The sequence below is a fragment of the Mchenga conophoros genome, linkage group LG12 (genome assembly GCF_057382185.1).
Source record: "Mchenga conophoros isolate Kocher_MC1m ecotype Shallow Benthic linkage group LG12, M_conophoros_male_GT1.1, whole genome shotgun sequence".
NCBI classification, from domain to species: domain Eukaryota; kingdom Metazoa; phylum Chordata; class Actinopteri; order Cichliformes; family Cichlidae; genus Mchenga; species Mchenga conophoros.
This window is the reverse complement of record NC_140537.1, coordinates 26,607,143-26,629,255: the sequence shown is the minus strand read 5'-3', so window position 1 is coordinate 26,629,255 and position 22,113 is coordinate 26,607,143. Positions and strand designations below refer to the sequence as shown.

Here is a 22,113-nt window from a genome sequence, read left to right as displayed (position 1 = left end):
TCGGTAGGTTTACAGTTGTGCCATACTCCTTCCATTTCTGAATGATCGCTTGAACAGTGCTCCGTGGGATTTTCAAGGCGTGGGAAATCTTTTTGTAGCCTAAGCCTGCTTTAAATTTCTCAACTTTATCCCTGACCTGTCTGGTGTGTTCTTTGGACTTCATGGTGTTGTTTCTCCCAATATTCTCTTAAGACAACCTCTGAGGCCGTCACAGAGCAGCTGTATTTATACTGACATTAGATTACACACAGGTGCACTCTATTTAGTCATTAGCACTCATCAGGCAATGTCTATGGGCAACTGACTGCACTCAGACCAAAGGGGGCTGAATAATTACGCACACTGCACTTTGCAGTAAAAAAAAAAAAAAATGTTTGGAATCATGTATGATTTTCGTTCCACTTCTCACGTGTACACCACTTTGTGTTGGTCTTTCACGTGGAATTCCAATAAAATTGATTCATGTTTGTGGCTGTAATGTGACAAAATGTGGGAAAGTTCAAGGGGGCCGAATACTTTTGCAAGCCACTGTAAAAAGCTAGAACACAAGAGTGCACGTTCACAGTAACGACACACCAACAGTACAAGCAAACCACAAGAAGCAGTTCAGTTTTTAAAACTTTTTTATTGTTTTTAAATTTTTTTGCTCATTTTTTAAATTATTTATATTATCTACAAAGTAAAAGTTTTAACTTAAAAGTTACATAAGGGTCGGGTGAGAAGTGGGATCTGATCACCTCAGCCGTTATAATTTCATAACACTTTCTCCTGTCCTCTCGGCTGCCAACATGAGTTTATTTCACAGAAAGTTTCTCGTCATGTTTCATTTTTAGTTTGGTTAGAAACGTGTCGTGTAGTCTGGAAATAAATGCAGCACATAGCAGCAGCAATAAACAGTAGGATTAATACTGTCTAAAGGTTGGAAGATTCTTTTCATAACAAGGTGCGGACAAAAATTACGAGTTCCAGTTGAATTTTCTTCTTCACACTCGCTGATTGTTTACTCTCTTTCACTTCTTACTTGGCAAGCTGACTTAAGTTGCAATTTGGGACCCCTGAAAGTGTGTGTAGATGTAGGTATAACTATCTGTGTTTGCAGATCTGTATGTGTATGCGTGTGTGCTTGTGTGTGGGGGGCCTGAATAGGAGCAGTCTTGTCTGTTAAAACTCTAGCTCGTTAAAACATGTCACTGCATCAACCTGTTAACATTCTCTTATTGCCTGGTCAGGGAGGGAGGGAGGAGGGAGGGAAGAGAAAAGCTGATGTGAAGCATGTCTGGTGAGGATGAGGGAAGAGAGGAGAGGGTGGGCTCTCTCATCCTCTTCATCGCCTGGTTATGAAGGCTCTGGTTGAGAAGCGCGGCGCAGAGCGGGTCCCTCAGCTCGCTGACGCATCTACAGCTGCTGCTGATGATGAGGTTGCACTGCAGGGATGACAGAAAGTTTCTTTGTAACACGTTAGACAGCTTTACAAAATACAAACTATTGTTTTAATTACACTCAAATAACAAACCAGTAATTCTCCTCCAATCATCTAAATCTGCACCTAAAGACGGAGTTTTCCCTGGTTTAACCTGAGGAGAATTAAATATCTGATAAAAAAAATAAATAAGTGTGTTTCTTCTGAAATTACCATTACTCAAAATCTCACCCCGATCATGTGTCCCAAGCTGAATCTTTTTAAAGACCTATCTTTAAATAACTGATGGTTCTGCAAAGCCCACAGTATGACTCGACCATCTGCATGGCTCTTATTGTGTGTATCGAATAGAAGACAGATGTTTTCCTTACAAAACACAATCTGAAAGTCACCAGTTCACCTTCGACCAGTGTTTAAATGCAGTTAGCTCAGAGCTGGTTAGTTATTAGCCCCTCAGTGGATGCACCTTTACCACCTTTACATCTTTCAGCCTTTTATGACTCAGGGGTGAAATGTGTTTCTTGTACTGACTGGACACTTGTTACTTTGTCCCAAAGAATATGACAATATGTTAAAATCTTCTGACCAGTGACTGCTGACCTATGTGTCAGCAGTGTCCACGCACATATTTGCCTGCTGGGAATAATACAAAAATCACCTCTTTATGGTCATTTTTAACTGAATCAGATGAAAGGTGTAACATGTGCACAACTTTTATTTATTGCTTTATTTCCCAGGGGATAAATTCTCATCTGAATCAATTCCTACACAGGACAAATTTTACACGCCAAGTTTATGATTTGGGTCAAATACAGCAGCTGCCACTTCTTTCAAAGCTACCTTTTCTTGGCCTCTGTGTTCGCGGGAGTCGCCACACAGAAATCTTACTTCCTATTAAAATTCATTATTTTGAGCTGACTGTAACAAAAAAAACAGAAAAAACAATTTGTGTCCATGAACATGACCGACTACATTGCTGTTCTCCATGGCACCGACACTTGGGTGTCCACGCCTCCCCTGCCTGCACAGGGAGTGACGACAGAACCTCATCAGACTTTCATGGCTGAGGGATAATAACTGTCCAAAGAATTAAAAAAATAAAATTATGTGTGATTGCCCCAGCTAACTGCCATTATATCTATTAATGACACTCACCCCCCATGCAAAAAGAATTGAAGTCTAAATATTTCAACCATTGCCATGAAGAGTACTCACTTATTGCCTCAGTTTGCACAAAGGTGTAAAGAGGAGCTAGTAATGTAAAAGAACATTAGAGAAGGAAAACAACACAGTCTCTTTATAGAGGAAGGAAAATAATAAAAATACCTTGTGGATGTGCCAGGTAGGAGAAATGTGTGGTTGAGGAAACAGGGATGGGGTTAAGGGCAGTCTGGGGCATAGGTGGCTGTGGACCAGCTGGAGGACCCTGGGTAGCCATGAGCATCATTGGGGGATGGGTGGGTGCCGGGTGGTGGGATGGCACAATACCAGACTGCATATGGGCCTGGGAGCGAGAGAAAGAGCACAAGTGTGAGTGAGTGCGCCAGAGTGAGAACAAAAGTGTGACAGTGAGAGATCAACAGAAGGACAAAAGCCAGACTGGGTAAAACGATGAATCAGATGAGTTTCAGTGACACAGCGTTTCACGGCTCCGCCTGTCTGTTACCGACAGGAGCAGCAGCTCTGAACAGACACCGCATGATTCTGAATGTTTTTTTTCCTGTCTTCTTCAGCAGCCTGTTTACATAAAGGTGGGGCTCAGAGACAAACGCACATACAGCATGTGACTTCAGCTAAGACAATAACACGAGGTTACAGTTTACTTTTCAAGTTTGACTTGGAAACGGCAACGTTTGTTTTCCATGTGCAATGAAAACTTCCTGTAAAATGAAACGGTGCGAGTACTTTAACACCTGTAGAACAAACAGAAAATAAAAGAGCACTTTCACTGTGGTCGACCCTTCACACATAAAAGTCTCCTTAACGTACAAGGAAGGAAGAGCCAGGATAACAGAGGACAGGACAATAGCACAATGATTACCTTGAAAGTCTTGCTTTTAAGGCTTATACATGCCCAGACAAAATCTGAAACGGATCCACCACTAGAAGAAAAAGTTTAGCTTCCACAAGGTTTATAATATCTCTACTGTACTGAGACAGGGGTATGAAATCCTGCCAATCACAATCCTAGGGCTTTGGAAAGCTGCTCCACTCGAGTAGCATCATACAATTTACAGTTAAAAATATCCATATCTCATATTTGGCCTTGGTGGAGGCCCTCAGTAGAGACAGATTGATGTATCTCAATGGCAATATTAGCTAATTGGCAGTCTATTGGTATCTGTATTTATAATGGTCAATAGATGAAGTAAAGTTGATGTGTGAAACACTCTTCAGCCAGACAGATTGCAGAGTGGCCTCTGGTGTACAATTCTGAGCAGAGCACAAACAGGTAAATAACTACACATAATGTAACAATGCTAAGGAAACCCATTTGTTTCATGTATCTAGGGGGAACCCCCCCCCAAAAAAAACCCCCAAAACTGTCAGCTATTAGTCATCCTCCCTCTGAAGCAATCTGCTTTATCTTCTTAACCAGTTTCCTTCTGATTGGCTGCCCCTCATAAACAGATTATTTGAACAACAGCTGCTCTAAGCCAGAGCTGCATGTCTGAAATGATCATATTAAGGCCATCCACTCTCACTGACTTCATACATATGAGAGTAGAAAAGACTGAAACTGATCACTTAGTAACTTAAGTCGTGCACAAACACTGAAGTCATCATTTGAAACTTTGGGCAGGTTTATTGTGAGCCTTCTCTGTGATCAACTCTATAGCCTATATATGACACGCAACAAGGGAACTCTCAATAGGTCTATTTAAAGAATTCCTTCATAGACTCAATGGGGCCAAACTGCTATGGGTATCCAAGAATATCTCTGAATTCCGTGGTTAGGTTGTCTTCTTATCAGGAAATAATGTTTCTTTTCCTCTGTACCCCACAGCGTACCGTGAGAATGACAGCGCTACATCCCAACTTGATCATACTGCCAACAAAATGTCTACCTCATTTAAAGGGATTAATAAAAGCCAAATATGACCCATTCATAAACTCAAACACCTACTGGAATGGATCCCAGACCTTTCTCACACCCACAGTTAAGTCCAGCACAGGAAACACTGCCAATCTGATTGCCTGGCTTGAGCCACTGTGGTCGCTGTTGAGCACGTTCACAGCAGGCTGTGACCTACCTGCTGCACGTGCGCCATGTGGTTGGGGTTGTAGCCATGCTGGACCTGCTGTGGGTGGATATACACAGCCTGCTGAGCAGAAGGGAAAGATGCCTGTGGGGACTGAGGGTTTGGCCCTGGGGTCATCGAAGGTGGCGTGGGTGCCAAGGCCGAATACATCTGCTGCTGTGGAGGCTGGTTAGCCAGGTGGAGGGCCTGGGCTGCTGCTGCTGCTGCTGCTACAACAAAAATCATAAACACATGTATACATTACCATAATGCTCCACTTGAAAAAAATCCAGCTCCATGGGGGGAGGGGGTAATTACTACCGCCAACCTTAGGGCACTCACCTGCTGCTGCCTGTGGGTGCTGTGGGTGCTGGACTGGGCTGGCAGCTGGATGGCTAGGAGGGCCTCCATGTTGTGGTCCACCCTGCTGTGCCTGGCCTGTAGGCGTGGCAGAGGGCTGAGGGTGCTGCGGGTGAGGGTGCAAGGTGGCACTAGGGTGGGGGTACTGCTGAGGCATTGGCCCTGGAGACACTGAAACAGCAGTCGGCGTTAGTAATAGTGAAAAGCATTAAAAATCACACCCCGTGCATTGGCCGCACACGTACCATACATGGTGTGTGTCTGCTCTGGGTACTGTGTAGTAGAGGAAGAGACGAGACTGGGCTGGCCATGCGTGGGAGGCGCCATCATCCTGGCACTGCCCTGCATCACTGGACTGAACACATGCTGTGCCTGAAAGAGGCAAAAAGGAAGCCAAAAAACTGAGGAAAGCCTCTATCAACTCCTGCCGTCACAGTTTTGGTAACTGAGTGCCAATTTAGAGAGCCAACATTTGTTCAGAGGCTGCACATGAAATATGGACATAAACACTTTTTTGTGCTTCTGATGCATCTGTTCAGAGAAAGGAAGCTTATTTCTTTCTTGGTTTATACTTTTTTGTAATCATTAGTTAGCCGACTTGCATTTCTTAACACCAGCTCAATTTGTAAGCGCTGTGATGAAACTGAAAGAGAAAAAAAAATGGCTTCTATGGTCTCACTCTGTGGTTCTGGCATATCACATGAACTGTGGTCTGATAAAATCTACAGTAATGCATTCTATGTTCATAGGTTGCATAAAACATTCTCACAAGCTGTCATTTAAAGAGCCTGTGTGTGAGATCATGTTTGTCTGTCTCATCCCAAAGCTGGCCATCTTCACTCAATTTAATTGGCACTGACGATCAAAGTGACATAAGGTTCATTATTTTTGGGGCATCAATGATTATGTGCGTACGATGTGTGTTCGATATGTCCTGAAAAATGCTTCCTTAAAGAATTATGTATTTAAGAGGCCAAATCCTTTCATGACTGTTAAAGAAAAATGCAACATTCATGAGGTTTAACTTATTTTCTTACATTTATTTACCTATTTTACATTTCACAACTTAACAGTCATTGTGGTATTGGCATCAAGCCTCAGATATCTTTTTGTCAATACCATCTACTATTCATTAGTAATCAACATAAAAAAATATAAATGTGTGCTTTGAGTAGGCTCTGCTCCAAAAAGTGCTTGAGCCTAGCTGTTTGTATTACTGAGGATTTTCCAGGATTTTTTAAGTCACTGCAGTAAAAGCTGCAGTTTTTCCAATGACAGCCTGTAGCAAACAGGTAGTAACTCTTCAGGTATAAGAAGCAGGAGTACACTTTGAGCTCAATAAATCAGAGGTGATAAAAAAACAAAAACAAAAAAACTGGCATGACATTGGCACCCCATCAAACTGCTAAAGACCACCAGCATCTGTCAGCCAAATCACCGACAAGTGAACAGCTGCGGGAGATAAAAACTGCCAGTTCTAATTGATGGTACCAGAGAAACTTTAATGGTTACATACGAGTCTTAATAGACGAGCCTGTTCAATCTATCCTTCCTCAATGAGCTGCTAAAGGCTGTATAGTTGTGATACTGCTGGTGCCAGAGTAAATCATACCTGTGACTGGTAGTGAGGCATCTGCTGGACGAGCTGCTGACTGGTGAACTGCTGTGGGCTGCAGGTGAAGTACTGCGCTGAGTAAGCCGGGCTCGGTGCTACAATCGGTGGCCCTGCTGCTGTGGCTGGGTGCATCATGGTGGGTGTGCCTGGCGGATGGTGCTGGTCTGACCTCTGCTGGGGCATGTTGGGTACTAGAGATTTATGTTAAGAGATGGGCAAGATGGAGAATAAGTTCAACATCCCATATCACACATATATATACCAACTCTAGAGGCTTTGGTGAGAGAGAAGGGTCATTGGCTATGAAAGACACTAGTAAAGTCTATATGTGAGGGGGAGAAGAAAAAAAACACAAGCAACTGATCATATTATGAGCCATATTTAAACTTACTGAAAGATAATAAAGATTGGCCAGATCAGAAATTAAAAACAAAATCCTGAAGCCTCTCTCTTGTAAAAGCAAACTACAAAAATACTTGCACAACAGCATTTCTGTACTTGCGTAATAATTGCAGGTCGGTAAGCGTGTGTGGTAAAACAACATATACAGCATCAGTGGTTTTTGGTGTCCCGCATAGTGAGAAGAATATACAACATTCTTTAAATGATTGTATAGCGATTGCTGTTGTTGCACGTTTGATTTTGTGTGGGCAAAGCAGCTCAATCCCCCACATGAATAATCAACGTAATTAATCAACCAATCCATCACACTTCATGTAAGACTGGGGAATTATTTTCAGCTTTCATTATTCTCAGCTCCTCATCATGATATTGAGTGACTGGTAATATTTCAGATTGCAGGCTCCTGCGTGGTGTGCTTCTGCAGGAAGCCCTCTCTTTGTTTTTTACCCCATTAGGAATTTATTTACTCCACCAACAAGACATTTTAATTCAACCGTTTTGTAAAAAAATGCCACAACAATGCCACATTGTAAACAATGTTTGGGCTGACTCTGAAAACAAGCTTATTATCACATACTGTCCAAATAGCTGGTTAAAAATATTTATGTATTCACATGGTTTGTAAATATTGTTCACCAAGTTGAAAAAAAGATTATGTGGGAGGGAAATGAGAGAAAGAAAGCGGTGGTTATTCTCACCTTTACCTGGTCTGTAGGGTTTAGATTGGCTCACTGTCATAGGCATCTGAACCTGGTACATGGGAGACTGGAGAGAGGTGAGGAACGAGGAAAGGTAGGGAAAAACAAAAAATAAAAAACATGTTTATACTCAATTTTCTGTGAGATTTCCAACAAGATTATAAAACAGACAGTCTGAGGATAAACATGGGTGCATCTATGCTCATTTGTCTGGGAACCTTAATAACAATCTGGCTGCAGATAAACTTTTCATCTTCTTTTTGTCTAACACAAACAGCTTACTAGAATGTAAGAGCTTGTGGGAGTCATCGCTTACCTGGGGCCACATGCACTTTCTACACCTGACTATCACGAGCCAAAAAGGTGTTTTTACAGCATTCATAATACTGTTTTTTCAGTTCCTGAACTCATTAACATTGTCCACCATGCATTTGTGTTACAAACACCCCTTCAGCAAAAACAAGCTAGCTTAAACTCATTTTAGCTTGCAGCCATTTGTTTGGAAAACAGATGGAACAAAGGGAAATGAGCACAGTTTTAAGTCCATCTGAAGAATTGCAATAAGAAGTTGGCAAACCAACATCTGATGATATTAATTCAACAAGCAAGCAAAACATCCCAGTACTTATTGGGCTTAAAAAATAAAATAAAAATAATACAAAAAAAAGTTTTTAAAAATAGAAATCTTAGAAAAATTCACAAACCTTCCATATTATGCTTTTCTAATGGAGCGAGAGAGAGAGAGGGGAGGAGGAGGGGGAGAAAAGGGAAGAAGAACCACTTTTTAGTTGTTATCGTTTGCACGTGTCTGATGTTGGATCACCAAGTTTTTCTTAAAGCAACATAAGAAATGTATTGATCACAGCTACATATATGCAACATCAAAATTATATCTATACTAAACTTCTAAAAAAAGCTTTGACTAAACATTTCTAAGCTTGTTATGCAAATAATCACCTAAACATTTCTCAGTTCATTCTGTAAGAAAACCATGTAACTAACACCTTCTCAAAAGAAGACAGGGAACAACATGTCATGGGGAGGGGGACCTTTTTCCCCCCTAATGCTTCTTCTGCTACATGGAGGGAAAAAGTTTACAATGAAACAAATGACAACAAATGTGAGCTTTGTCCTTAAAAACATAAAATACACTGAGAAAATAATGATGGCAGGCATGAATCAAAGAAAAGGAAAGAAAATTACCACGTGAGGACAAACATAGACATGTTAGTCACTGTTGTTAGGGGTTGGTCTGAATGAACCCTGCATTTCATACCAACACAGTGTGATGCTCTGGGTGATTTGCACTGAATAAAAATGAATATCTCCATAATGTACATTTCAGTATGCAGGTGTGTATCTCACCTGAACTCCAGGGCTGACTGGCGTCAGCGGATACATCTGGGGGAAACAGACTGTCTGGCCATAAACAGTTGGAGGTTGCTGGACCACGATGGAGGGGCTGGGCTGGCCTTGAGGCCGGGGAGGCGTTGGGGTGTTGGCTGGTTTGGGCTGAGGGAAAATACAAAGAAAAACAAAAGCATATAGAGACATAAATAAATTAAATACCAGACATAGTTTTTGGTTTCCAAATGTTTTAAGCTTGGCAGAAGTGGGTTATAACTTACCTGTGTATTAAACCTGGGTTTGAACTCATTAGCATTTGGGTTCAGGGTTGATTTTCTCACTTGACTGCAGAGAGAGAACAAATAGAGAAAAGGAATGAAAAGGAAGAATTTGTTTCTGAAGCTACTTAAACTTCATTAAATTGTGTTTCTTTAAATTAATAAATATTTATCATTAAATAATTTGTTGTTGGTTTTGGACAGTAATAAATCCCTACTGTGCATTATAGTAAACTGACTACAGACCACACAAAATGCAATAAAGTCATTTTTGGTTTTCTCGTGGAATGGGTCTCCTGTCCACTCACTCCTGCACTGCTTCTTTTTTCTCCTCCTTCTCTTCATGCTTGGGTCCGCTGAACGTTGAGGTGGCCGTCGTCTGAACTCCCTGTGACGTCACATCAAGCCCTGGCCTCTTCTGGTCAGTAGCAGAGGGAGACTGAGACATTGCAGCGGGGCTGCCAGGCTTACTGGTGCTTGTGGTGGTAGTCGGTGGAGCATGGGTACCACTAGGTGTGCCAGCAGCAATTACTACAACACCATCTTCAGTGGCCTCCCTCCCCACTGTGGAGGCTTTGTCCAGGGGAAGATCTTTAGGTTTGTCTGCAGGGTCTCTAGCAGACTTGGTCATCACTGGTTCACAGGGAGGGTCTGGGTTGGAACTAGACTGCAACTGGCAGAGGGACAGAGGAAAGATGAGTGGAAGAGGGGCACAACCTCTGCTAAAGCCTCACAAACATGAGATGAGATCAGTCATATCTTAGCAATTTGTATGTCATATAAATTCAAGATATACTTACCCTAAAATCTACACTAAATTTCTTTAAATTATCTATTTGTTTTCTGTGGTCTGATGGTATAGAAGGCGGTCCTGCAAAGTGAATGGAGAGAAATAAATGCAGATTCTGGAAATATCAATTTTTAAGACATTGTTACATTACGACTACTAAAGAAAGGAACAGATGAGAAACCCTCGTACTCATGTTTAAAATTGTATTGCTTCTCAACATTCTGAGGTTAAAAAGAACAAGTTAATGCAAATTTCTAGTGTTTACCAACCTTTACAAACTTGTCTTGTAAAACTAGGTGAACTTTCCAAAGGCTTGATGTTCTCCTTGTTTGTAGGAGATGTTTGTCTAGTCTCCTGGGCACGACATTCTTTTGCTAAACATACAAAAAAAAGAACGTTTACTTACTCCCATCAAAATGATTTAATGATAGCTTTTTCTGATTGTAGCACTTATTTATTCATTATAAAAACCAACAGACGTGTTTTCATATCACTATTCATACTCAGTCCTTTGTTAAACTTCAGCTTACCATCTCCTGATGAAGAAGTGACTATGCTGGGGGCAGGGCTAGCTGCAGTAGGAGAGGAAGCTGATGTTGGAGTAGTAACAGTTTCCACAGGAGCTGTACCTGTCTGAGGTGATGGGAGGGAAGAGGAGCCAGCTGAAGCTCCACCCATACTATTCTGTCGGGGGGAGCGAGGTCTGTGAGCTGAGAAGGGGAGAAGAATTTGGTGTTCACAACACATTCAGGTTAAATAACAAACAATAACAGGTGCTTTGAACTATGCCCTCCAGTGGCATTAAACTAAAATCTCTGCAAAGGGAGAAAAATACTGGACTAGTAGGTTCACCATTGGGATGCATTTAAAAATCCTATGTTGCCTTGTTCTCAAGTTACATTGCATTCACAAGCTTTGGTGTCCACACTACCTGCCCACCCAGCAGGGTGACAATATCCCATCAGCCTTTTATGGCTGAGGGGTACAAACTATTCAGATTAATAGTCTACCTCCGCTAACCACTGAGGACCATGTCCCTCCAGAGGAAGAGCTGCTCCTGGTTTGTGGAGTCACTATGGACTCTCCAGGGGGATTATGGGAAATTAAGTCCACTCCTTGGGGTACTCCACTGGTCCGACAGGGTGGCACTCTGTGAGCACGAGGCGTCCGCTGAGATTTTGGAGACATCCTTGGTGGACCTAGAGATGTATAAAGACAGAGGCAAATGGATAGAAGCTGGTAAACACACAGTGACAGCAAAGTGAACATGTGTTTCCTAGCATCCCTCTGTTAATTGTTTTTTGTTTTTTAACTCACCAGTGCCTCACAAAAACTTTCAAAAACTCAAGTCTACATGCTGATAAATATCACACCAAACAGTAAGGTTATTTGTTGCATGCATGCTAGTGGAGAAATTACAGATGATCCTGTAAAGTGATCAAACACCACATCACAACCAAGCAAAGTGAGAGATGAGAAATGGGAAAGCAAAGGCCAAAAAGTGAGATGAACAGTGGCCTACAGTAACAGCATATTAAAAAAATAATGAGAGGCCAAACACTAGTTAACAATTTTTCTATTCAAGTAAAAATAATTGACGTCAAGAGATTAAGCCTCACTACCAGTTTTTTGGGGGCTTTTTTTGGAGGAACTCTGGAAATTGACGGATCACATTTCTGGTCAACAGTTCGTATCCCAATGGAGTGGAATACAGAGAAGACTTTTAAAAACCGCATGTGAAACTTAACTGGTATTACAACCACTTATCAAATTTGTCAATCCAAATATCTCTGAGCATCTTTCTCATGCCTCAAACATCAAGCCTTTTTTTTTTTTTTTTTTTAAATTAGAATATCATCGTGCACCTTCTTTTGAATGATCTACCAGAGAAGTTGATAAATTGGTGCCTTAAGTGTTACCACACCCAAAGCATGGCACACATTGGTGCACCCACATGCCAAGGTGAAACTGCCTGATGTACTGACAGAGAATCAGAGTTTTTCAAATCTGATCCCAACTCAGTCTGACCAAGCAATTTCTCCTATTTCTGCTGTTCCACACTAGACCTGGGCAAACTTATTTTTCAACTAAAACTGATCGCCATCAACTTTGAAATATTTCACATTTCTTTGTGACTTAAATCCCTCCACCTTCAACTCGTGTTTTTTGCCCAGGTCTACTCCACAGAGATGTGGGTACCTTCTGAAGACATGCGTTTGGCCAGAGCGGAGGCTGGCGATGTGGGCCCATGGTGGGAAAGGGAGGATGAAGAGGAGGGATAAGAGAGGTGGGATGAATGAGAGGAAGGTCTGGAAGGTCGAGAGGGGGGCCTGGAAGGTGGCCTGGTGGGCGTGGTTGCCCGATGAGGCAGGGAGGAGGGACCGGACTGGTAACGAGAAGGGGGACGGGAGGAAGGAGATGGACAGGGTGAGGGCCAATGGGATGAACCTAAAAGAGGCAAGGACAAATGATCAAGGATGACACAAGCTATAGTGCAGGGGAAACAAAGGTATAGTGGGGACAGAAAGAAGAGAGAAATTTAATTTAAAAAAAAAAAAAATGACAAGGGATGGGGAAACAGGAAAAAAATTGCTTAAATAAAAATAAACTAACAAGATAACACAAGAATAACCCAAACACTTTGCCACTGCAAAATAACTTATTTCGAGTCGTGGTTTGATCACAACAGTGACTCACTCATCCACTCCTTTACTCTCACAAAGACTGTGTTTGATTTGCAGCAAGTAACAGCAGATTTGTAGGTGACATATTAAATATACCTCCATTAACCACCCTCTGGTCGGATCCAGAACTGGGACTGTAGTCGTGGGGTCCTGGTCGAGGAGTGGGGGGTCCAGCTGAGCTCTGACCAAGACGAGGTGAATTCTGACGCCCTGGCCCCCATGACATTGCCTCCCTGTTTCTCTGACCAGGAGGAATGTACTTGTTCTCTCTACAAACATACAAACAGACTTAACTCAGCTAAACATATACACAAGGCAATAATAAAGATGAGCAATTAATTCTATACTTTATTCCATTCCAGTAAGTGGTCATTAGCTAAAATGAGCTTATTTTTTAATTTTAATTACCAGTTATAGGAAGTATTTGTTATAGGAACATTTGCTGTCTACTTGTCTAGTAGGCTTAAATATTCCTCCCAAAGAACAGGAAAAGGGGCAATAGAGTTCTACATGCAGCACAAGAAGCATTAGAAAAAAACCGACAGAAAACAAACTCCACAAAGATTTTTTTTTTTTTTTTTTTTAAAAAAGGCACTAACAGCAGTAGTAGTAGGCCCTGTTCAAAATTTTTAACACTCAGTTTAGAAGTTCTTTGTGTATTATGACTTTGTGTTCTTCACTGCCAGTGCAAAGCCAAATGAGCAAGAGAAGCATAAACTAAAGCAACAGTTTTATTTCAGTGCCCCCTGGTGACAGCACACAGCTACAACACAGATGATTGTATGCAAAGCTCAGCAGTATCCTTTTCCAGCTCCTCTTAAATTCTTATAACAATAAATTGTGAATAATGCGAGTTCTAACAACTCCACAGAATGCATCAAGAGGCAATAAAAATTGAAAATCGTTCAAATATGTTTACGAACACAATTACATTTACATAATTGCAAAGTGTACACAAAATGTATTCACAGAAACACGTAGTATTTTTGTAAAAACTCATATCCTGGCACCACCTGCCAAGTGTGTGAGTCTCCCTTTCCCCTCGCACAACAGCAGTGAATTTCTCCTCGTCAGTCCGTTCATCATTCTCCAGAGCAACGCGGGCCTTGTACGTGGCACTAGCCTCGATCTCCTCTGCCAGCTGGGCAGCACGCGCCTCCCTCTTCAAGAACTCTTCTGAGTTGTCCCTCTCTAAAGGTACCCTGGGAAATAAATTCAGGTTAGACAAGGAGTAACATGGGACAGCATGGTTCTAAGTCTTTAATTTTATAATAAAACCAGATTAAAGAGTGAACGTTTGTTTACTGTCAGAGATTCAAAATTAAACATATCTAGTATGACAAGTATACAAACAAATACATGGAGAACATGAAGAAGCTTACGTATATGTGGACAGGCTGCTGTCATATGTGGACAAGACTCCATATTTCTCCTCATTGTACTTGAACATGTCATTGGGATCCCACCCATTAGACTGATGTGAAAACAGTAGCAGAGACAGAATTTGACAATCAGCATGTGAACAAATTTAAATGCTCTGGATCACATGAAACAAACTCTTTGTTTCGGTTGAATATATAGCAAGTTTAGCACCAGCCTGTTTCTGGTGTCTGATACTTTTCTCACCACATCAGTATCCAGAGACTCGAGGCTATCAGAGTTGTGGGTCTCTCCTCCATCCCAGGGCTCAAGATCTTTTTCTTTATGCTCGCCATTGATCCGGCCAGTCACTGCTGCATCTGTGAAGTTGTCTGAAACATGAAGAAAAGAATGTATATATTTATGTACTGCATGATACCACACACACGCATGCACGCACGCAGGCTCCACTCTCACTGCTTAGAAAACAAAGTGCTCATCATGCTTCAAGAGCCTCTGAGAGAGTTCTTACAGCAAACGTCTATATGGAGAGTTTGACGGTTCAGAAAGACACACCGAGTTACATCCAAACACAGGTTCAACAGGATTTTGGGGGGTGGGGGTGGGGGTGGGGGGTTCCTTTCCAAAAAAAAAAAAAAAAGCAATTTTCTTGAGCTGGCATTGGTGAGTCTGGAAGTGTGGGCAAGACTTGTGAATAAAGGGAGAGTCCTGAATCACTGTCAGAGTATGTAGCATAATGTCTCTAGGTGCTACAGTATTTTCAGATGGCTCACTTTTATCAGAAATTAAATCCAGCTACGAGCAGTGTCTACAATGCTTGACTTGCACCCTATTTATTAAGAATCACCATAGCAACATCTTGAAAGGGAGCACATTAATTAAACAATTTACTTTGGGCTAATTGCGGTTTCAGGATGTTCATTATTTTTATGTAAATGTATGGAATACATTGACTCAACAAAGTCATAAACAGACAGATCTGCTCAAAGAAAACCCCCAATTATAACTGAATTGAAATTCTAATCTCATGTTAGCCCAAGTCTGCTCTCACATTTGCAGATCTGGCACCAGTGAACTATGTGCTCAAAGCATACCAGCCACCTGGAGTTGCTTATCTCACACGTCATAACTCATTTCACAATACAAAAAGGCATTTAAGCGTTTCAGGCACAGAGCAAGTTCAGAAACATTAGACTGACACCATACGGGCAGTTGGGCCAATAGACCTGGTTTATATTTCCAGTGTTTGCTGGCATGCTTTGTGCACACTGTCCACCAAAGGAATTATACAAAGTAAGAAAAATTTTAAAATCAAACGTGAGAATAGTGAGAGGTAAGCAAACATGCATTTAGACTGCAGTTAATTACATGACCTCAAAGCATTTCAGTGCCAAACAAAATTAAACTTCTCCTAATAACCTTTTAAAAACAATGCTCAGAAAACAAATGATGTAAGAGAGCCCAATATGACTTTTGAATCAGTTGCTTTCAATGGAATCACATTAATGTTGCTGATAATCTACCATTTAAGTGTGACATGACTCGAGCAAGGCCAAGAAAGGTTTAAAAAACAAACAAACTGATGTTTAGGAAAAATCCTATAAAAGATAAACTAAACAAAAGCAATAAACATTACCTTCTTCTTATACAAGTCACTGCTTCATCATTGCCACTTCTTGTTGTTTATTTCCCCCCATCCTATTTTCTCTGGTTTTCACAATTTCTGTGATTTTTTATTTTATTTTAATACAAAGCACTTTGTAACCTTATTAACACAAATAGAGTTTATATTAGTATAAAAGAAATTACCCAAATGTATCCCATAGGCTGTATCAAAAGTTAAAACTGGATAATATTTAAAGACTCCAAAAATCAGCTTGAATGATTTTGAGGGAATAATTCTTCCACCGAAAGCAACATGCAGTCTGAAGACGCAGTTAAAAATATAAAGCAACACTGATCAGCAATACATATCTCATTTTTAGTTTTTGGGTGTATGAGAGCAGTGATCCTAAAACTTTGAGAATCATACTGGAATCAAAATGCAGTAACAATACATACAGCAAAAAAAAAAAAAAAAAATAGATCATCATGCCCAAATGTTCATAAACGTTACATTTCTAATTTAATATCTAATTTAACAGGTCTAACATAAGAGCACAGTACATATTTTTAAGAGCATACAAAGATGTGCAAAAGGAGAAAACAGCCATAGATTACCTGTGTCTGAGGAGACTAGACCATTGGAAAGGAGAGACACACAGATGACAGATAGTCAGAAGAATGACTGACAGATAAAATGACTGGCAATCACACCAACAGTTAAATTCATACCAGACATATTTATGATATGGTTCACCTAGATATAAGTTGTAAAGGTACTCAATTCTAACAATCTGAGCTTGGGTCAAGCCATGTCTAGTGCACTCCTCACATCCCATGATTTCAACTGATCACTTATTGAGCATTTCTTTAAAAAAAATAAAGGGGCAAGCAGACAAACATGGGTACTTTTGACATTTTATCTTTCTGTGTAAATTTCACTCACTTCACAAGTTGTTAAAGTGAAGTGGCATCATTGTAGTGCCATAGTTTCAAATCATGAAGCAAAACCCCTCACACCTTCATGCCTGTATATTTTCAGACAACAAAACTCTCCTGCAGAGTCAATTATCGTCCAAAGCAGAATCATATGGGTGTACATGAATTACATGAAGCAGGCTCCTTCAGCCTTTATTGAGTGTCCTTGTTGCACTAGAGCAACCTTTGGACCAATCGATAGATCAAATTAGACTTCAATGACTGGCCACTCTGAGCAGACACACAAGACTTAACTCACAGAAAAGCCTCTGCAACATCAAGATAGAGAAGACTGAGAAGGGTAATACATTGTATGTATGCAAAGATGGGAATTCACTGACATACGTTTATATTTTCGTATGTGTAAATGGACAGTGTGACAAACTCACCCAGTTAACATTGTCCATAGGTTTTCAATATGCGCATGATAACATCTCCAGTTTCAATAACTAAAAAAAAATCTTTGCCAAAAAATAAAAATATGACCACACTACCTTTCCTGGCGAAATTTAGATCCACATCTTTAAAGTTCACAACTACGACATCAGAAGCCTTGAAAATGATGCTCTCTACAATATCTTCTTTCCTGGGCCCTGTGCTCGGTTCTGTACTCTTTCGGTGGGCTGCATCCAACACCAGGTCACACTGAGGGAGAAAAATATCATTTGAAACACAGAGGGCAAAAAAAAACAAACAAAAAAAGACTATCTGCAAAAGACACAAGAAACTATGGACACAGGAGACTGGGACAATGCACTCTTTCATGCCCATCACACTCCACAGTAGCTAGAGACACAAAACAGCTATAAACAATCTCAAGAACAACCCTAAAACTAAAACATACTGAGAAATCTCAAGAGATCTGTTTTAAGCATCACAAGAAAGATATGTGGTGTATGGTTATGAATTAAAGATCTGGAAAATTGTAGCAGGCTTCCTTTAACTATTAGTCAAATAAATCACTCATCACTCTTATCAATTAAACTACTTTGTGTAATCCTGGCATCAGCAGAAAACCTCAAATTTACTTATGATTATTACTTTTGGGAAATAATTCAGCCTAAAAGGGAAGGTAAATGCTCAAATATCAGAAAAAGCAATGCCGGTCTAAACCACCTTAGGGGTGAAACTAGTACCAAGTGTTAGCAAGACTCCATCACATTTAACCCTAATCATATTCAGCTAGTGAGAAAGTAACAGATTTCCCTCCATATTGGCACAATAAAGAATACCACATTATGCATGAGCCTTACCTCTGGGCCATAGGTCTTAAATACTCCCTCATAGATGGCTCCATTTTTCACTTTAAGCTCACACTTGGTCCCCTACAATTAAAGAGGCTTGTCGTTATATACGGTATGTGCCTTTCAGTACAAATTTTAACTTACATGTTCAAAAATATAAGTTCAGAAACCCATTTTTCTGCAAGGCAAACCATTGATTGATCAATCACTTGTTTCCTTTTATGCAACCAGCTGTCTCTACAACAGGCTTTGTTTAATGCTGTATAAACAATTTGAAGAAACAGCATGTGGTAAAACAGACTGCAGTAAATAATGTTCTTACTAACTCACTTAGAGTAAGCATGATTCACATGGCTACTTCATCCAAGGAATTTTGCAACTATGCATATTCTTATAATCATTACACACAGAAAAAAAAAAGGAACAAGGTAGGCACACAGTAAACGTACCACCACTGAAGTCAAGACATGGACCATCCTCATATTTGCATATACACCATTGAAAATGACCTAAAGAAAAGATACAATTAATTTTGATGCTCCCATTTTGAGCACAAAAAAGATGCCAAATAATGTCTCATCACTGTGGAATACCAATACACTTGTTCCATTCTTAATGCAATTAAAAAGGCGATATCTGGATTTATGCTTTCTCTGGCATTAAAATGCTTTAAAAAGAGGAAACCAAGAAAAAGAAGTGTTAAAGCATTGTGAGGGTTTTTCCTGCATAAGATAAATTCTGGTGCCCACCAATGACATGCCTCAAGAGGAAAAAACACCATCACTATGTTCAAAAATCTGTTTGTTTTTTTTTATTTTATTATTTTTTTTAAGTTTTTTAAAATACTCAAGCTTGAAGGTAATTTTGTTTCTCAAATGTATATGAAAAATAACAGGTTACTCACTGCTGCTGGACCTTTGCCACTGTGTCTCCCCCTGAGGGACAGAAAAAAAAAAAAATCGCATTTTGATTAAATTGTTGTCAAACTCACCATCAACTGTAAAAAATAAAATAAATAAAGACTTGACTTAGCACATGCGCTGATATGTGCAACTCACTAAGAGAAATCATAAGAGGCAGTGATTAAGATGATACAGAAGTGCACTTGAAGTTAATCAATACAAGCTATATAATTTGCTTTAACCTTAACCTCATTTCTAAAATATACTTTCACAGCATACTGCAAGTATCTGCATATTACAATCACTTGTAGCAAACTACAGAGAACCAGGTTTAAGAATACATGAGGGTCTTATAATGATGCTTTACTGAGATTATGACTGAAGAGGACATGTGAAATGTTTGCAGCTGCAGACATGAAAATGAAATCACTTTGGTTTTATCAAGTATAAGATTTATTACCATCACTATCGATTTCAGCTGTGGAGACATCACCACAACCATCAACACAGCCCTCTTACTTGATCAATTGTTTAAATTGTGGACATTGACTTCATATTTAAGATCGACAGAATTGCTCTTGCAGATCACATTTCCAATGTGCAATGTAAATTCTGAAATTTCCCCAGTGTCTCCAAAACATTATGCTTATAATAATGATGTTTGTGATGCAATCTAGCCAAACACTCAGCCGCTAAGAGTTTTCCCAGGCATGTCCTAAAATGCACCTTGTTCAGCAGCTGGCACATAACCAACCATTCAACGTAAGCAATGGCCACTAACCCCTATATTATATCCGTTGCAGTAAATCAGCCCTAAGCTTTCTAAAACACACTTAGCCATGCCATTTTGAGCTGTAATGTGCAGGTTTTGTGAGCATGGTTATAAACTGGACCAATATTCATTTATAGCATCTTCACGATGAATCCTACGCAGTGAAAGGGGAGTGCTGTCCTAGTGACCGGTGAACAGCAGCCTGACCACCAAAAATCACAGCATGCATGCTGTTCATGCACTGACAGTGTGCTTTATCTTCATCTTGGGACGACGTGTAGAGAGAAAGTCATGCCTCAAGGACACTATTTCTCACGAACAGCAATGGCAACGTCAAGGTTGAAAGCCAGTCGGTCTGTAATACCCCCGTTTCCACACCCGCCCCTTTCTTCTGAGCGCCCACACGCTTTATATCCATTTCCTGGCAACCCCGTTGCAGCAATGTTGCGGTAACGTACCAAGCTACATGGCAGCCAAAAGACAACAAATGCCGTTGCGTGTCCCCCATTAGCCAACGGTTACAAAACTGAAATGCAAGCATAGGCTGGCAATTGGCTAATTAACGCTAGCTGACTTGGCTTCAAGCTTAGAGTAAACTGATACCAGCAACTTGGCAAGCAGCGTCACTAGTACTACACTCATGTGAGGAAAGATAAATGTCCACCCGAACATGTATTTATGGAAAATCAACCTCGTGGTGGCATGTTTGATTTAACGTGCCAGAGAAGATAATGTCACGTCGAAAGTTGCAACAGCACTGGACCAAGCAGACAGGCAGGCCTCGCTAGCTGAACTGCACAACTGGCTGACCAACACGTCGCAAGGCCCGCACAACGTTCACAAACACGCACTAGTTTTGGACCACTTAACGGCAATGTCATCTCTTACAACCGCTACCGTTTGGCAGTGACTATGGCCAAATATCGAAAACGTGTCAAACCAACCCTCCTTGCTGTGTTTTTGCTTCGCTATGTTAACGTTCTAATTTCACATACCTGCCCAGATTCTGTCTTCCCCCGCCGCTTCCTCCGGCACCGGAGGCGGCGGCGGCACCGGCGGTGCTACCACCGCCGGGCTTGCTGCGATTTCCACCGGCCTTCATTGACATGGTGATCCCATAAAAGACAGCGTCTTTAACAGACCAGTTTCACGCCGCAATTTCTTGACGATGAGACGGTGTGCGGTACCTCACTAACGTTGGGCAATCCGAAGACCTAGCTTAGCCAGCAGGCTAAAGTCAACGTGCCTGTTCAGGAGGATGCTTTGCTAAGCAGCTAGCCTGGCTAACAGTTGCTAGCTAAATTAGCGACCTGTACAATTCCTATTAAAACTGAAAAAAAATATATTTAAAAAAAGACAACACGCTCTAGTAACTTTTCCGAAATGAACATGTGTATTACACCTCTTGTCAATTTGTTATATAATTATTATCTCAAAATCGGGTTTGCAGCTATCTCGGATTCTTTCCGTTGCTAACAGCGAAAAGACCAAAACAGCCTGAAAGGGGGACAAAAACAGCGGAGGGATATGAGAGGCGTGACGGCTCGCAACACTTCACTCTATATTTTTATACGCTGTGTTATTTGAAAACTATTGATCTTGTAAACAGATGAACATGACCATCTTTAACGTAAAAACCCAATGCAGACATTTGTGTTAAAGGAGACACAGTTACATCATGGCACTATTTTCAGGAAGTCCATGAATTTTCAATTACTATGTAGTGTCATCCACGTGAGCCGGCGAACTCACTACTAACATACACACAAACACACACACACGGCGCGTGTGGGCATAGTGATGGCTAGTATCCACTGAAGCATGAAGGTTTCCAATTAGCAGGATTGGAGGGTCACTTTGAGATAGTCCCATTTTTCGTTAATAACTGGTGTGACAAGACAGCTGTACAAAGAGGATTCCAGTCTAGTAAACTAAACTAAAACAAAGTAAGGATAAAAAAAAGTTTCATCAAATAAAAAACAAAGTAAAATAAAATAAATAAATGGACCTAGAAAACTAACTAGTAGGGCTAAGGGGTGTGTCACAACTCTGTTGCTTGTGAAGCTCGCACACAAGAATTTCACTCGCATGTGCTGTGACAATAAAAGTGATTTGATTTGATTTGAGAAGAGGGGCATTGGGTGGCACCAATCCCCCTAAGATCTTATGTAACAAGTCTAAATACTTTTTCCCACTTTGCAAAACATTTATACAGTGCGTGATTGTGCTTAAATTCTTGTGCAGCATCACTTTATACAAAACAAATCTGCAATAGGAACCAGGGCTGCACATGAGCCTGAAAATTGTCTTTTCTTGCCCATTTCTATACCTTTAAAATTTTATTTTATTTCATTTTCCCACAATGTCAAATATGGTAGAGACAATGTTGTTGCATGGCC

The 22,113-nt window shown here is 40.6% G+C and overlaps 1 protein-coding gene across 10 annotated transcripts; it reads right to left on the bottom strand.

Annotated features, from left to right (window-relative positions):
• Positions 1-609: 609 nt before the first annotated feature.
• On the bottom strand, positions 610-21,282 carry atxn2 (ataxin 2). 10 transcript variants are annotated; one of them, XM_085294857.1, is made up of 26 exons: positions 20,710-21,278; positions 18,945-18,975; positions 18,490-18,549; positions 18,050-18,121; positions 17,291-17,441; positions 16,437-16,451; positions 14,463-14,587; positions 14,219-14,310; positions 13,850-14,038; positions 12,933-13,105; positions 12,352-12,600; positions 11,163-11,351; positions 10,683-10,862; positions 10,422-10,526; positions 10,163-10,233; positions 9,671-10,035; positions 9,366-9,429; positions 9,103-9,249; positions 8,442-8,459; positions 7,738-7,804; positions 6,635-6,828; positions 5,268-5,394; positions 5,005-5,193; positions 4,675-4,889; positions 2,747-2,924; positions 610-1,424 (listed from the first exon to the last, which is right to left on the bottom strand). In XM_085294857.1, exons 1-26 carry the CDS (start codon positions 20,820-20,822, stop codon positions 1,396-1,398), a joined length of 3,408 nt encoding a protein of 1,135 aa, XP_085150983.1. In that variant the 5' UTR covers positions 20,823-21,278; the 3' UTR covers positions 610-1,395. The 10 variants fall into 10 exon arrangements, with proteins under 10 accessions (XP_085150983.1, XP_085150984.1, XP_085150981.1 ...); XM_085294858.1 differs by having other exon boundaries at positions 4,675-4,892; positions 7,744-7,804; positions 20,710-21,276; XM_085294855.1 differs by having other exon boundaries at positions 4,675-4,892; positions 20,710-21,274.
• Between the last annotated feature and the right edge of the window lie 831 nt (positions 21,283-22,113).

Excerpts from the sequence above, each read along its gene's own strand:
- atxn2 (XM_085294865.1), bottom strand. The coding sequence starts at position 20,822 with ATGTCAATGAAGGCCGGTGGAAATCGCAGCAAGCCCGGCGGTGGTAGC. Across the intron at positions 9,430-9,670 it reads AAAAAAGAAGCAGTGCAGGA|TCAAGTGAGAAAATCAACCC; the intron begins GTGAGTGGACAG and ends CTCTCTCTGCAG. Across the intron at positions 4,893-5,004 it reads GCACCCACAGGCAGCAGCAG|CAGCAGCAGCAGCAGCAGCC; the intron begins GTGAGTGCCCTA and ends TTTTTGTTGTAG.